General features: G+C 32.5%; 1 protein-coding gene across 8 annotated transcripts in view; it reads left to right on the top strand.

Annotated features, from left to right (window-relative positions):
• LOC144836905 (neuron navigator 2-like) overlaps window positions 1–17443 on the top strand; it is a 155339-nt gene that overhangs the window by 94229 nt on the left and 43667 nt on the right. For all 8 annotated transcript variants that reach the window (XM_078691883.1, XM_078691859.1, XM_078691875.1 and 5 more), the window contains 2 exons: window positions 15250–16908; window positions 17255–17438. In XM_078691883.1, the coding sequence (XP_078548009.1) occupies window positions 15250–16908; window positions 17255–17438 (1843 nt within the window). The remainder of the gene's footprint in view (window positions 1–15249; window positions 16909–17254; window positions 17439–17443) is intronic.

Raw genomic sequence — 17443 nt, 5'->3', positions numbered from 1 at the left:
CTCATTTGTTTGTTTGAAGCTCTCTGGAGCCATGCTTGACATACAGATTCACTCATGCACATGTTATGTACCACAGTGTGATGTGTTTGCATCTGCCTTCCATTAGTTTTATAATTGTTTAAGTGGGAGATGGGTTCTTGAAAGATTTTCTCCGTGGGCCTACTTCAGGACCAAGTACTATTGTTATTACATTGATGGATAGACTTAAGTTTATCATAATTGTCATGTTTATGATTGTAACAATTCATTACAATGTTGTGATGTCATCATCATACTGCAATCATTATCATAATCGTCGTCTTTATCATTATTATGGTTATCATACTTCTTTACCATTTAACACCATCAATATTATCATTCTATTTAGAAAATTAGATATTTATATGATTTGTAAAAAATCAGGTTCCATTTATCTACAGAATTTTTAGATGTATAAGATAATTGAACAATTTAAATTATGCTTGTCTTGCATTTTCAACAACAACGTGATCAATAAATTCTTGACAATTATTTTAAAGAGATTTTTTCCAACAACCTGGGAATTTATGCTAAGTACGCTGTAATTGATTCTTACTATTTAAGCATCTATGCTGGTGAGATTGTTGTATAGTTTGTAAAGCTACTGAAGACAGATGAAGTTGGTAGATGAGAGTATTTACTTTAATGTAATGACATTCCTATATGAAATACTTGGAAGTGCAACACATTTCAACACATGCTATTGGTGATAATAATGACATCATCTTGACAGAAAAGGGCATTCTATTTATAGAACCTGATTATATAGTTTACTATACAGTAGAGTAGAACACCTAGGGGACACCTTTAGGACATACAAAAGTGTTCTCTAAATAAGGGTGTTCCTTTAGGGATATCCCCTGAATAGGAATGTCGCAAAAGAGCTTGTTTGTTCAAAATTATTTCTTCAAAATATTTTATAAATAAATAAAACAATATTTAATATTTTAAAAGTAATAATATCCCACTACCTAAATGTAGTTGTTATTAAATTATTACTTTTTTAAATTTATTGTTTATTAATTTGTTAGTATTGGTTCTCAGACACCAATTGGGATTTGTGTACTGCCCTCTATATCTTATGAACTTTTTTTGATGAAAAAGATTGAATGAAGTATACAAAAACTCATTGTTCAAAGTCAAGTTTTTGTTTGACAAAGACATTTGGATTATTTGCTACATGTCTCTTGGTTACTTTAGGTTCGTGATATACAGTAAATCCATAGTACGTTGGCGACCTGAATTCATCCAAAATCAACATGATACAGTAGAATTAATTTGTACAAACATGTAAGCAGTGATCGTGAGTGTCCATTGAAATTGAATCATAGTAAGTGCTGACTCCTGCGTAAACTGATCACACACCCTGCGATATAATATCTGCTAAATTCAATAGTGAATTTAATTTACTTCTTATGCAAACTGTATTTAATACGCTTGTATCCTATTTGTATCCTCGGTTTGTGCCACTTGTAATTTCACGTAAACGATTTCTTCATTTTGGTATTAGACCCACTGGGATGTTAGGGTGAACGACTTTAGGGTTGCTTGGCAACGCATCAGCAGGATTTCTTGTAAGAATGTTTTGTATTCTCACTGTATTTAAGAGTTCTATAATTATTAGATGCTATGGTATTGATTGGTCCTGTTGATTATCAGACTATCTTAAAATGCTTGTATGTTATAATTAGCCCTTCTAGGTATATTTTAATGGTTCACATTAATTTTACAGTCTGTTGACTAATCTACTGGATACCAGTCCCATGTGAACCAAGTTTATATAAGTAATGTGTTTGGCCTTCTGTTCATCCCACTTTAACATGTTTACTTGTAAAGATGCATACAAACATAAAGTTGGAAAGCACGTACATGGAGCCTAGTTGTTGAGATTATACCTAAGTGACTGTACTTAAGTGTACGATGGTATCAGTAATGACCTTGTGACTTCACATGAAAACATCGCAACTGTACATTCCGAAACATAAGTTCATCGCAATGAATGTGATGTGTATCTTAACATCAATGTGATGTATTTTAACATTATATAAGATTACGATGTTATATACATTCATTAATATTGATCAGTTTTTCTTTTGTAACAACATTATCAAATTTTTCATTTGAGCCTGTTTAAATACAGTATCTACTCTCTGGAAATAAAGCTCAGTCACACTGCACCTTTCAGTGGAAAACAGATTCGAAGAAACTCAACTACGCACCTTTTGTAAGAATTGGGATTGAGTCCATTTTAGAGATTTTTTTATCTGGCCACCAGACCAGAATCCAGACTCTGTGTGAACATACTTTAGGTTTTCATGTTGAGAATAGGTATACAGATATTGCAGATCATTTACCAAAGCTCATTATTGAACTTTGTGGTGGGTACCTTGTTAGTCCCCATAGAGATCAGGAGACTGAACTTCTGGTGCTAAGATTGGTACTGAGATCCCACTTATGATAACTGGCCCCAGCATGTTAACATCCTGTGAAATTAAGCACAGATGTCTACTAAATAATACTAGATGTAATCTGCTGAATATCGTCATTTATTGCAGTATAATGTTTATTGACATTTCTATAATATAATTTTTATCAATCAAACAATGGCATAATTGTTGAATTTTTTATGTACGTTCCCAGTATGAAAATCTCCTTTTCACAAATTCTTGCAAACAAATATTTTTTCTTTGCTATTTATGCAAATTTGTTCAGCTTCAATTTGTGTTTCTTTCTGTAGATGACATGTTGTCTTTCTTCCACAGTATCTTTCTCCCTCTCTACTTCCACTCCCTCCACCCAGCAAACGGCATTGTGCATTTCAATCTGTATTTCGTCACAGTTCCTTAAAACAGTAAAAGTTTTTGTTACTTTTAGCTAATAGTAATGGATAGATATATTGTACAGTATTGGATTTCTTACAAGCCTCTTCTTTTTTTCATTGTACTTAACTTTAAGCCCTACTTAATTTCCAATGTGGCACAATTTCAGGATAACATTCCAATGTGATTATTTAGAGGTTTGGTATGTTTGTTTACTCAGTCTTGATATCATGTATTTAGGTGAGGCCTGTCACTCATTTCAAATACCAAATGTCATATGTTTAAAATTTGTCACATAAAATTGATAAAACCCTCAGATTAGGATGTTGACCTCTACACAGTGCACCTTCTATGCATTGGCTTACAAAAGAATTCTATCTCTGAAGCTGATATAAATATAAGACATAGTCTTTACTTTTATAAGACCATGTACAGAAAAATTGGTGATCGTCTCCATTCGGATATAGCCCTGACAATTGTTTTCTCCTTTGCTGAGAAAATGAAACGGTAAAATTAACTGGAAAAGTTCCATTTCAAAGCTCTTTGATAGAAATTTACAAGCATTTGAATAAAGTAAGTCATCAAGACTTATCATATAGTACTACCTCATTTTGTTATAGGCGATTAACAACTTTTTTGTTTACGTGGAGTAAGTAGGTTAGTGGTGCCTTTGGTAATGTTGTATGAGTAACCAACTTTACAGGTAGACAAAGGCATAAGTTTGTATTGTTATTTTTCACATCCACTCTCTTTCAACCCTGTTTTAAAATAAAGTAATTTACATAAAAGAGCAATTTAATGGATTAAAAATGTAGCCCAGATGTTGAATTTTAGTTGTATTGGCAACACTGTACAGTGATTTTAAGTTTGTTTATTGAATGAATTCACAGCATTTGATTGGCTGACTGTTAAGACTAAAAAACTACAGACAATGGTTAATTAAAGGCAGCCATTAAAAGACCTTGTATTTTATTTACTCATTTGCAATTGGTTGGAAAGTGTTTTAACATGAAGATTTCCAGATGTTGCTAGATCAAAAATAACTAATGGGTGAAGTCATTAGAATAGCACATTAGCCTGTAATATCCTAGCAAACATTGCTACTTTATCCTACAATCCCTAGGCCTAAGCCGGGAATATGTTGATTTAGCTAGATAATGATCCTGTGGAAAGCTGAGTGTAACAGCAGAAGCATCATTGCTACTTTATCCCACAATCCCTAGGCCTAAGCTGGGAATGTGATGATTTATTAACCGTCTGTGGTAACTCAGGAAGCACATTGGAACACCACATTTTGTCTTTTTGGAAACAGGTGCATAGCAGTAGCTATGGAATTATATTAACAGAATATTGACTGAAATCTGTTGGTGGTATGTAGGGTTTATTGTAAATTTTTTTAGTATTAAAAATAAGTTTTGAAGAATTGATTTCTATACTATATGGTACACAGTTATTTGGACTATTTTACTAATATTTGATATACATTCATGTATTGTTATTTTTATGTATGTATTTTATGTTCAATTTACAAAATACAGTTATTTACCTGAAATAATAAAAGTATTGTGTTGAACAAGTTGTCAATTGTTTCATCTTCAAGGAACTAAAATATTGTTTTCTACTTTTTAATTAGATTTATATAAAAGGTTTAAGGTGTAATTCTATACAGTGTTTTAAGTGTTTTTGAAGGCCAGGTTATAGGGTGCAGAGTGAGTTTTTATAACTCCCTATTGTATTGCTAATTGGTGTGCTTTGGAAGCACACATCACTTTTGTTCCAAATTTAGCAAGCTTAGATCATTACTTTCAAAGTTGTTTCTTGAGGAATAAGCTTTAGATATTTTTTTGGACGATATGATTGAGAAAGAGGATAGAAATTTGGGTAGTTGTAATAAAGAAAGGTGAGTGAAGTAGAACATTGTAATTGAGAGGAGGATAGTGAGGGTTAATATTAGTTAGGAAAGAACTTAGGTAAAGTAAGATGAAGGATATTGGTGTAAAGGAGAGAATACCATCGTCCTTATCATCTCACACACTGGAGTCTGGTGATTTATTGATTGATTAACATATTCTATTTATAAACTTTGACATAATATGATAATGTATCAGAATTAAAAAAGATATGTTTGTTTATTTTGTTTACTTTTACAATTGAGATTGATTTTGAACAAGTGGAATTATTAATTTGTAATTTATTAAGTAAAGTGTATTTACATAAACATTAATAATATAGAAAAAATCAATAATAATAATAATATTGATTAAAGCACATGCATTTGATTTGATTGAGTTGGTCAAAAGATCTTTAGGACATTTGATTGAGTGGTCGTCAGATGAGGTTCATGTTGCAATCAGTGAGTGGTCAGAAGATATTCTTATGGGACATGTGCTTGGAGTGGTTTCATCAGAGAGAAGAACTAAGGAAGAATTGTTCAGTTTTATCAATTGAGAAATAAATCATAGGGGAAACAAAGAAATCACATTTAATCTGGACTAACAGTTGGGGTACCACAGGATACAAGGGATTTTGTGTCGGCAATTTGTTCCAGACAAAAGATTCCAAGAGGAAGTAAACTAATAATTGAGATAGTATTCTCTGTATTAGACTCGGGAGAGAAAAAAAAATGATTTAAAGAAAACAAGTGATCCTGTATCTATGATAGAAACATACTACAGTAGGACACAGTTTGAGAATACTGTATTTTGTATGCTGAATAAAATGTTCAATATCTTATGTTAGCCTGTCCACATCTCTCAACAATTTGTCTTCAATCATCTTCTTGGTATACACCCTCTGGAGTCAGGCTTTTGATAGATTAGCTTGGCTGGTAGGATACCATTGTTTTATCATTTTCTGAAGGTGTCTGGTCCTTGATAAATTCTTGTGGTTTAATATTTCCTGTCTATCACCTGTCATCTGTCAATCAATGAGTTTCTATGGTTTTGAAGTTATTTTTACATGAGTGAAATGTTTACCTGTATGTAATCTGTTTTGACAAGAATGCAGATTCAAAACTGAAACATTGTGTACGAAGTGATTTTTCAGAGTGGTCTCTTACTTAATACCATTCAATGTAGTTGTCCTGTAATCAATAATACAGTCTTAATAAATATTATAAATAATATTAGTTTTAGTGACATTTATAACTTAAAGGCCAGGTGCGGGCAAAAAATTTCTATTGATCATACATTCCAATAATTATCGATCTATAGTTTCCCCTATGTTTCATAATTTTTGGGATTTTATTTGTGTTACACGAGCTTGTTGAAAATAAGCACTTTCTTATCAGTGGGGGGATAGTTCAAATTACACAGTAAAATCTCTATTCTTTTGTACACAAATTTTGTAAATAGAGAGGCATTTTAAAAAGCTATGAAAAATAAACGGTGTGGTAAAAAATTTTATCAGATAACTAAATATAGGTAATATAACTTGAATATTACATTTCTGGTATTTTTATTCAACTTCAGCTTTTTATTTTCATGCTATAGCAAAAATTATCCACCGTATATCCACCATCTTTTTTCACCTTCTAGGGAGTCACCAGACATGTTATTACATTAGGTTAACTACCTAACTACTGAAAAAAAGTCTTCCTGGTTTTTATGGAAGAATTTTGCCAAATTTTGTATTTGGCCATATTTAAGGGAAATTCATGTTTTTTCGTCTTGATTTCTGTTACAAATATTTGATTTATGTACAATTAACCAAATATTATATTTAAAATTCATGCCTGTACCTGAGCTTTAAACTATTGAATTAGTATTATCATATTACATACATGAAGTAGAATCAATAGTTTGAAGGTGATCGTGTCACATCCTAAAGGTGGTCGTTGTCCTAATAATTTTATTTACCTTGATTGAAAGTTAATTGGGATGAAATATCTATGGTTGTCTGCTATATGATTGAAAACAATTTGATCGAAACAAACCATCCAATCATAACGTCTTAATTCTGCGTAAATGAGTCGGAATTTGCAAAGTGTTACGGTGTTATGGTTCGGTATGAATGTAAATTATTCATACATTATTTAGTGGTTTCTTAATGATGTACATATCTTAATGCTTAGTAGTCTACCTTTTAGTAAGCAAGACGATTATCATACCTGCCTGTATTTATCCCGGAGGCAGAACACACAAAGAAAACAGTATGAATTTGTGATGTGTATTCATATAGACAGCCTGGAACCATGCGCTTTCTCAAGTAGAGTTAATCAAATTGAGTAAAAAACCTCTTTGTTGAGCGGAAAGTGAACATAGGCAAGCATTTATAGAAACTAGTCCCATCGATTGGCTTACACCAAGTGTTCGTCCATGCTGTAATATCTCAACCTGCTGCAGTTAAGAATGCTATAATGATGTGCAATGATCAGCTTGTCTAAGTATTATTTTCTCGTGTAAGGTTTCATATTTGGTAGGAGAATTCCATTTGAACAGTCCTGTCTGGTGGAGGATACTCAACCAAGATGGATGAAAGTTTCCGAACAAGAGTGAAGGAGTTTGATAAAAAGATGGATGACCTGGAGAAATTAATGTCAACATTGTTTGGTGCGCGAACGGACGAAAGAAATGCGGTATCACGTACGAATGAACCTGTAAAGTACGTAGAATGTTTTGGAATTACACTTATACATTTGGATATATGCCAATGCACCAGCTTTCGTTTATTTTGTTTTGACCTACACATCGCAAGTTTGTGGTATTATTCAATTTATATTTAAGCGAATACTACTATTTATATACTTTATTTTCAGATCTGTTATGATTAATTATTAGTTTAATTAAAATTGTTTTGATAATTCATAAATTCTTATCTGTAAAATATTTAGGTCAGTTTACCTTTTCTGTGTACTATTTCTTGTATCATGGTTTATGTTCTAGATGTTGAAGTCATAAACTATGAAATTCCAATATTTATATTTATTATAATTATGCAAAAATGGGAGAGTAGTAATTATTGTGAAAATTCACTGATTCCATTGGGAAAATATGTAATTTGTTTCCAAATTGTCATTCGTCATTAATACGCAGAGTACAAAATCACTTCTTTATACTTGCCTATTTCTAGATATGAATACTATCTATATATTTCTTGAAATGATATAGACTTTTAAGTAGTTATACAGTAGAAACCTAATTAAAGGGACATTATCTCAGGACCTAAGTGGATAGAATATTAGTTAGCTGTCTTAAAACCTACTTTTCCTTGTTCATTTCATGGGTAAGTCTCCCCTTAATGAATAGGGTACGTGTCATCTAAATATGAGAAAACCCATTTCCCCTTCGTTTCATTGGAAAGACTCATCTTAGTGAGTGTAGTCTTAGTGTCCCCTGGATAGGAACATTCTATTTTTCTCCATGGATGTACACTGATAATCAAGATTCCTCTTAGTGAGTGTAGTCTAGTGTCCCCTGGATAGGAACGTTCTATATTTCTCCATGGATGTACACTGATAATCAAGATTCCTCTTAGTGAGTGTAGTCTAGTGTCCCCTGGATAGGAACGTTCTATATTTCTCCATGGATGTACACTGATAATCAAGATTCCTCTTAGTGAGTGTAGTCTAGTGTCCCCTGGATAGGAACGTTCTATATTTCTCCATGGATGTACACTGATAATCAAGATTCCTCTTAGTGAGTGTAGTCTAGTGTCCCCTGGATAGGAACGTTCTATATTTCTCCATGGATGTACACTGATAATCAAGATTCCTCTTAGTGAGTGTAGTCTAGTGTCCCCTGGATAGGAACGTTCTATATTTCTCCATGGATGTACACTGATAATCTTTTATAATTAATTTTCCTTAAATACAACAAACTTTGTTTAAAACATTGTCTTAACAACACAAAGCTACTTAAGATGTTTAATTAATGCAAAATAGCTACAGTAATACTATTGTGAACATTATTATTCTTTCTTGCTTGTTAATTAATATTGGGTTTTTGTTTAGAAGGTGTCCTTTTAAATTGCTTCACTCATGTGTACTTGTATTTCTTGCCTTAATTGCTAGCTAATCAATTATTGTACTAGTATGTTGATTTGTATAAGTTCAGTGGCTTACTTATTGGTTGAAATACCAATATTTCATTTTCAGAATGGTAAATAGTGTTTACGAAGAAGAATTGGATGATGTGGTTCCCCTCCTCCTCCCTCCTTCAAACTCCTCCTTCTGAATCAATGACTTGTATTAGTGATATCAATAAAAGGGGTGCAGCTATAGATGAAAAATCATTCTTAATAACAATAATAATGTTCAATTTTTATAGCGCAAAATTCAGGGCTCTAAGCGCTGAACAATTCTTAGTATTTAGTCATATAGAAATTTACTTATGGATTACAAATATGGTATAAATTATTATGAACTTATCATACTTTCATTGTTTATAGAGCTAATCAGTAGAACTCATAAAAATAGTATTGCAATAATTCCATGATGAACCAAATGAAAGTTTAACATCTTATATACGAGTAAAGTATTTGGAGATTAGTATTATTCATTGAGAATGAGTTGAACATTCAATTTACTGTATGTCGGATTATAGTAAATAGAATGTTGCCTGTAGGTGTGCTCAGGTGATTTGCTGCAGGTGTTTCTGTCTACCTGCTCTGACAACCGTGTGTGGCAATTGTACTTTTGTAGGTTCATTTCAATCTGGGTCTACCACTGTAGTATCATTCACAGTAAACTTTATACGAGAAAGCAACTGAACCAAACACAGATATAGTTTAAGAAGGGAATTACATGTCTAGGACCACTAACAAATATAACAGCTGAACAACCTTTTCCCCCTTCCAACATGTTACCAGAAACGAAAAGCAATATGTTGACATAAATACTGACAAATTATTAATCAAATAATTTAGTTTTCAGAGAAATTATCCTTTCGTTTCATATTCTTTGATGTCTGACTCATCAATATTTCATGCAAATTGTAACACATTTATGATAATATGGTACTATTAGAACTATTAACATCATTTGAGCAAAAAAAGGTTAAATTATGTTGCACTTTTGTGTCATTAAAAATACTGAAGACTCTCGTCGCCAAACGATTACAGATATCTCTAGTGAGTTAGTTTTACACTGAACTTCGTGTATCACCCCTGAATGCTCAATCACTCATGATAATAAGCCATTCATATATTTAGTATATTGCATTCAAACAGTGTGGCATTTGTGATTGCTCAGTAGTCAGTGGTTGAGAGCCATTAAAGTTTTTAAAATGAACATATGTATTATTTTGAATGGAAAGTTAATGGTATAGTAAAGATCTTCTGATATGCATGAATCAATCGAGATCAGATCAGTATTTAGATCTTTTATCATTTATCAGAGCATTTTATCAGATGTCTATTTGGATGAATATAAAATCCTAAAATGAAAGCGTGAGAACATTTTAGATATATCTTCAATCAACCTTAACCACAAAGAATATCACTTGAACAATAAAATAAAAATCTACAACAGTCGGCGTTGTTGTTATTGTCTGCATTGGTTGCCATTTTGTGAGTGGACGTTGCAAGTATAACATGTGCATTACACTAGATTTCTTAATGTGACCAATTACAAAGGAGTATAGGATTACTGCATTTAGACAATGGGAATAATGTGTTCTAGTTTTAGAAAACTGATTTTTTAAGTACTGGTAAGTAGTCTTTTTATGACATCTGAAGCCGCTATTGCTTTGTATTCTTGGTTGAATATTCTTGGTTGGTTGAATTTGTCGTGTATTCCTCACGACACAAAAGGAGTTCATTTTCATCATCAGACTCGAATGCTCTTTTTCATGTGTTTCATCAGTCTCAAGATGTTCTTATTTCTGTTATATTATTTGTAAAAGTTAGTTGATTTAACAACTTTTCAAATACTGTGACAATAGAGTAACCGAGCTTCAATATAAGGGCATTGTTTTTAATTGTTTATTATTTATAATAAAATTTCCCGGTAGCAAATGATCGTTTATTTCAATATTTCAAAGAGCTTCGTGTGATCAAGTATAATCACTTAAGCCAACAATAGAGAAAAATATATGCAAAAATAAAAATTATGAAAAGTTTAACAATAGAATACGAAATTTATTTAAAAAAATCGATTAATAGTAGTTTACTGTACAAATATATAGTCATTATGAAAACGATATTCAAGGGTCATGTAACGGTCAGGGGCATTTAGTGCCATTAAATCTAAATTATAAATATTTTTGCTACTTCAAAAAACAAACAAAAATTGTTATGCTACACTTTAAATAGAATGTAAATAATGCTTATATAATCTTTATTTTTTCTGACCGGAAACTCCCTATGATGTCTCCTATTATAACTGTGTGTACAACAGTTTTGAAATCCATATTTTGTGTTTTTGTGTAGTACATATTGACAAAGATATTAAACGATGTTTTGTAGATTTGAACCCTCTGATTTGACCTCAATTGACCCATTACCTTAATTGAAATTTGATGTTTAAGATGTGTATAGCCTAAAGAAGTTCAAGTGTGCAGAATAACACCTCCCGCTGATACTGTGTACGCATTCATTCACAATCTATCTGCCTACATTTTGCATTACCCTTAGAAATGAATACAGTAGTCGTAATTAATTGATTAACATAATATTGGTAATTACAATATACATTAGAGCTCCTCCTTTTGAACAGCCCTATTAAGGGGACACACTACCATAACAGGGGAAATAATGCTTATTCAGGGGACATCCCTATTGATATACTCTAGGTACTGTACAGTCGAGTAGCAGTAAATAACTAAATAAATAACAACTAGTACTGTAAGACAAAATATTGAGTTTGATCTACAACTGTTTATTGTCCAGGATGCATTCAACACTACAATTCATAAGATTAGTTTCTTCTGTTAAACAAAAAACAGAACAAGTTCACCTTCTTTTATTTTAAAATTAAACTGGTTATAAACAATGGCAAATAAAAGGCGGCTGTATTTTATGCAAGTTAATAGGTTATGGTCACAAGCAAGCGAGAGATTGTAAAATTGTTCATAAAAATATTGAAGGTTAATCCATTGAGAGTCACAGAATGATCACAAAAGGATTGTCATTCCTCAACGGTATTGTACAATATTACAAAGTTTCACAAACAATTATAGCTATTATGTGAACGTCATAGGACAAAGATTGATTGTTGTGAGAATGTGGGCGCAGTGTGCCTGTAAACTATTGTATATAATATGATAATAAAGTGTAGTTTCTAATTTAAAGTCATGATATTTTTAACATCCATAGTATAGATTCATTTTTTAATGGTTAAGATGAGGAAATCTGTGATAAAAAATCCGGCCCAACCAATATTTACAAATTGCATTTTACTTTTAATTCACCATGACTGTAAGCAATTTAGTACCGTAATATAATAGCTATGATATTTATGATATTGCATTGCCCCTTTAATTTATATTTTTAGTCTACACATATAATTAAAGGGACATTGATGTATTATAGCACTACTTTGCTTATAATACCACACAAAGAACACTGCCTATAGGCTGGTGGCTAATCTTTTATTCTTGATTGTGTGTCGTAATAATTTCCTTCAGCTTCATTACTAGTATAAAGTGTCGCAAAGGCAACAGTAGAAAGCTGTTATGTAAAAATCAAAGCATTAAATAACTTATTTTAATTGAGTGTATCGATGACCACAAGAAGCATTGAATTTATTTTATGGGAACGTTACACTGTATTTCATTTTAATCAACTATTGGAGAAAGTGGTATGAGGTAAATATTTTAATTGGCATTTGTAATGTATTATTGATTTTTGTAGGTCAGAGATTAGGAATGTATAAAATTATTTTATAGAAAAATTAAAACAGTTGTGCAGTACTACTAGATTACGAAATTAAAATGTATTTTTTAAATTTAAGTTAATTGAATTTCTCGACAATCACCATACAGTTTATAGTACAGTATGTAGTAGTACCTTTAACTGTCTGTACAAGTATTCTTCCTATATTCAGTGTATATTTATTGATAATTTCTCCATCATTTTCTTTGTGTATACATGATTATAAATTAGTTTCCTAGAAGTGAACAACAACACTGTTTGTTAGTTGTATTGGTATACAAATACAAAGTAGAATATATTATATTCCCTGGTGAATGCTGAGTCTGCAGGAGACCAGTAACAGAATATATCATCATCTTATATTTCCAACTTGTGTATTGCTCATCTAGATACATTACATTGTCTGTTTTTGTTTATCAGTACCATACTGCTACTCATTAATGTTAGAACATGACCCGGTGACCTATAGTCTGCCCATTTGATTGGTCTGTGGTGGGACTACTTTAAGGTCAAAGAGGTCAGTTTCCTAGGAAAGCCACAGCATCATTTTGTACTTCTGTCATCAGAGTATTTTAATTGCTTGGTGTTGAAAGAATTACAAGATGCTTTATTTGTAGTGTATGATGTAACCATGGGGATATAGCAAGTTTAATTGATGTATATATAGTAAGTAGGCTACATTAACACTTTAGATAATTCATGTTGTTTTACTACAACATTAGACAGTAGCGGATTATTGATAGGAAACCTAGTAAATCAGTTATTAGCTTTTTTTTTTCAAGCTAATAACTTTTTTTTATAGAAGTATAGTGATACTATAGTACTAAAGTTCCAGTACTGTCGTCACAATGTTATCGATCGAAAGATAAACAGAAACATCAGAAAATTAAAACTGTAATTTTTTATAAATTTCATGTTTTATTCTATTTGCTTAAAATGGTATTCTTTATTCTTCATTTTGTTTAAAATTTGTTATTCTGTTACTAGCAAGTGATTAGTTGACCTTTAATTATTTTTCAAAATTTATAATCATAAACTTTGTTGATTGGCTATAACTGGCCATCAGACCATGATCATGTTAATGAGACTAGAATGAAGTTGACATTAAACTGGAAAAAGAAAGAAATTTCATATTCATATTCTCATCATGAAGCAATTATAGTAATGTAATGTTAAATGGGAATAAAGTAAAGGCTCATATCAGCACATCAAATTATTTTATTCCCAGTTGGGTATGTCAAAGGTCAAATATATTAGTTGGTGCAATTTTGTTTTTGTTACAAATAAGATTGATAGAAAATTAAAACTGCGTAATTGTACCAACCAGTGTATTTGTAGCTGATGTGTTTAATAAATAAATATTTTCATTTCTTCAATGTTTCAAATTCAGTTTTGATAATCTTTATTTCACCACAACTAACACCTACACAAAAGAGATTTGTCTGGTTTTCAGTTGTTGTTGATAGTATATTAATTCAAGTTTTCATTTTAGAAACCACATGCCATAAATTATCTAATGTCAGATTTACTCTAGAGAAAATGATTCAAATTGTCAAAGTTCAAGAAAAAAAGAAGATTTACTAGGGTATTCTAAAAAAAAAATACACATTAATTCTTAAATTAACAAAGTTAATGAAAGATCAATTTAAAGATTTTTTTAAATAACTATCGTTAACAGTTATCGTACATATGGTAATGTTTAATGATTCTTAAAACTAACTAGACAAAATTATTTTCTAAGTAAAATATATTAATAATTTCTTTTTATGATGTCCACATCTTTAAGTAATTTTCCTCTTAATCTGTTTTTCGGTTCAACATCAGGTCATCCGTTAGTAAGATTGCATAAATCCTCTTTTTCTTGCGCAGACTTTCTTTATACTGCCACTCATGCCCTGTCAGTCAATATGACAAAAGAAAGCCTAACCTTAGGTTATATTTACATGTTTGTTTTTTTCATTTACTTATCCTAATAACAATCAAAATTGTTCCACTCACTGTAACTAAGACGCATTCTTACAATCCACTGTTTGTAGTGTGTTGTTTTCAGTATAATAATGTTTGCATTTTGTCTGTTTATTCGTTGATTTTTTTGTTTGCGTTTTTATTTGTTGTTTTACTGAAACAGGAGCACCTGGTTTTCTTTGATGTGAATACATTACCTGTTATAGTTGTACATTTCACATACATTAGTGTGGTATTTACAGATAGGCTTGCTTTAGTTAACCTGTTCGCTGCACTTTATAATGTGTTCTTTTAGCAGGTATATTTAAAAAAAATTGCGAACCTACTCATACCGGCATTTGAGATAAATTCCTACATAATTGACATTGTGATTGTTATTAAAGTGTATCAGCAATATTGTTATATTCTTTACCTAATTTGTTTATTTAAAAACAATAAATTATTTACAGATCACTAACAACAATCTCTTCAATAGGTACTTGTATGGTTATTATTTCAACAGTTTGTGTATGAATTATCTATTACCTTCTAGCTGATTACAGTCAGCGACAATACAACCTTTTGGCTATTAATTATTTTTCGTAATTCAAATTAACACTATGGTATTTTAACCAATTTATTTCATTTATTCTTGCAGTATTGAGGACAGCAGTTCCATCAGCAGTGGAATAAGTGATACAATCGCCGACATCAGTACAGACGAGAACTTCTTTTCCTCTCCAACTCATCGAAGATCACGAAGTGACGGTAAAGAATCTGGCTTGAAATCCGCTTTAGCAGCTCGTCGCAAAGAAGTCAATAACAACGAGAAAGACGAAGATAGCACCGTCATCAAGAATCGTTCTGATAGTGGAAACGTATGGCGCAAACCGGAAGGTCGTCTCCACCGAGCAAGGTCACCGTCTGAATCTGGTGATTCCGAAGACTTTACGTTGGATGAAAGTGGTAGAATAATGAGAAGTTCAACAAAGAACTCTGGTGTTCGGCGAAGTGGCGGAGGAAAGTTAAGTGATGCGAATGGAACGAAACCTCAACGTATTAAATCACTCACTGATAAGTTTGAAGATGGAAAGAGCTCAAGTGAGAAACGATCTCAAATAGCCATGAGACAACATGCAGGCAAAGGTCAAAGTTTTGGTTATGGCAGGAAAAATGGTTCGTTAACGACAAGTAATAGTATTGGAAGTCGTCTTGCTAATATTTCAAAACAAGACCAGAGTGCAATTAGAGAAGCAGATGCCAAGAGTACAAGTGCCATGAAAGCAAAGATTACCAGCCCAAATTCACAATCAAAGAGTTTCACCAAACCAAATGCACCAACAGGGAACACAAAGACAGAGAAGTCAAATGGACATATACCTGTACTATCACCTGTTAATACTTCCAACAATGCTTCAACCAAATCTGATACCAGAGCTAGGCTGGTAGCAAGCCCTGCAGGACCAGTCACTCTTTCCATAAGTGCTGTCGGGAACCAGAAAATTCAAACAACCATCAAAAGCCCGGATAAAAATGTTCCAAGAAGTCATTCTGCTCAGTACGTTACTAAAGATCAGAAAGAATTTGAAGATGCAAAGTATTCAAGTAGCCAAACAGTTGCATCTGATTCTGAAGCTATGCTTAAGAATTCTAAACGCGCTCCATCGATCCTGACCTTATTTGGTCGCGGCGGAAAAGGTGGTTCAGAAGGCGGACGTGGTGCAGGAATGAACAACCAACGTGAAGAGGACACCATCATATCCAATCCATTTGCGTCGTTGAACATGTCTGATAAGTACATTGACCCTATTAATGAGATGCACATGCGAGCAGGAATGCACCGTGGCCAGCATCTACCGGGAACTGCGTATACATCTTCTCCGTACTCTAGCAGTACGCTACCGATACGTGGACAAGCTGCCAAGAAGCTGCAGGCCCAAGGAGGACAAATGAATCTCATGCTACGAAACGGTGTGCTAAGCCCCGCACCAGCATTCCAACAAACTCACGAGTCTGGTAGTATTGAGTCGCTAGAATCAAACAGTTCAAACCTCTCATTGATGAGTAAGGCCACCAGTGAACGGTATGGCTTAACATCATCTGGTATGTCTCCACTAACTCGTAGTAACAGTATAAGATCGACCCTCTCTGAAAAGATGCTCTCCAGGCCATTGACTCTGAAAGAACTTGATGAATCTGTCTGGAACCGATCTAATAGTTTGGTTAATGTTACTGATCCACCAGCATCTCCTACTGGTTCTACGGTCTCACAGCCTGCTATGCCGTCATCTCACTATCCATACGGACAATTAGGCATGTAAGTAATTACAACAATTTTATACCATTTTCATTATTTATACGGAGACTTTTAATTAGTTAAATATTATATATACATTATAATAAAGAGGTATAGTATTAAAAATTGGTACAAAATCTTTTATAATGATATATAGGATGGTCATTTTAAATGAAACAAAGTGGTATTATATTATGTATTGTAGTAAAACAGAATTATACTACAGTATGCAACACCCCTATTAATGGGACACTTCTTGATGAAATCCCTAATAAGGGAACACTATGTTGGGTCCAAAAAATTCTACTGTATTGAATAAAAGTATAATTTGGAATCTAAATTTTATTTTGCAATTGTATTCTTTCAGGGGATCATCAATAGGCCGTTCCAGCAGCATCAGTACATCAAGTGGTCTAGGCTTAAGACTTCGGAATGGCGTCATGTCACTCGAAGACCGCCAACGGCAAACAATGAGCGTTGGGTCATTCAAAGACCCGTCAAACCCATCAGGATCAGCCATGTCACTTTCATCATCATCTTCAATTTATACCGTAAG

Source organism: Antedon bifida, chromosome 1, assembly GCF_963402885.1.
Source record: "Antedon bifida chromosome 1, ecAntBifi1.1, whole genome shotgun sequence".
Lineage (NCBI taxonomy): Eukaryota > Metazoa > Echinodermata > Crinoidea > Comatulida > Antedonidae > Antedon > Antedon bifida.
The sequence above is the reverse complement of the archived record's forward strand: the minus strand, read 5'-3'. Positions and strand labels throughout refer to the sequence as shown.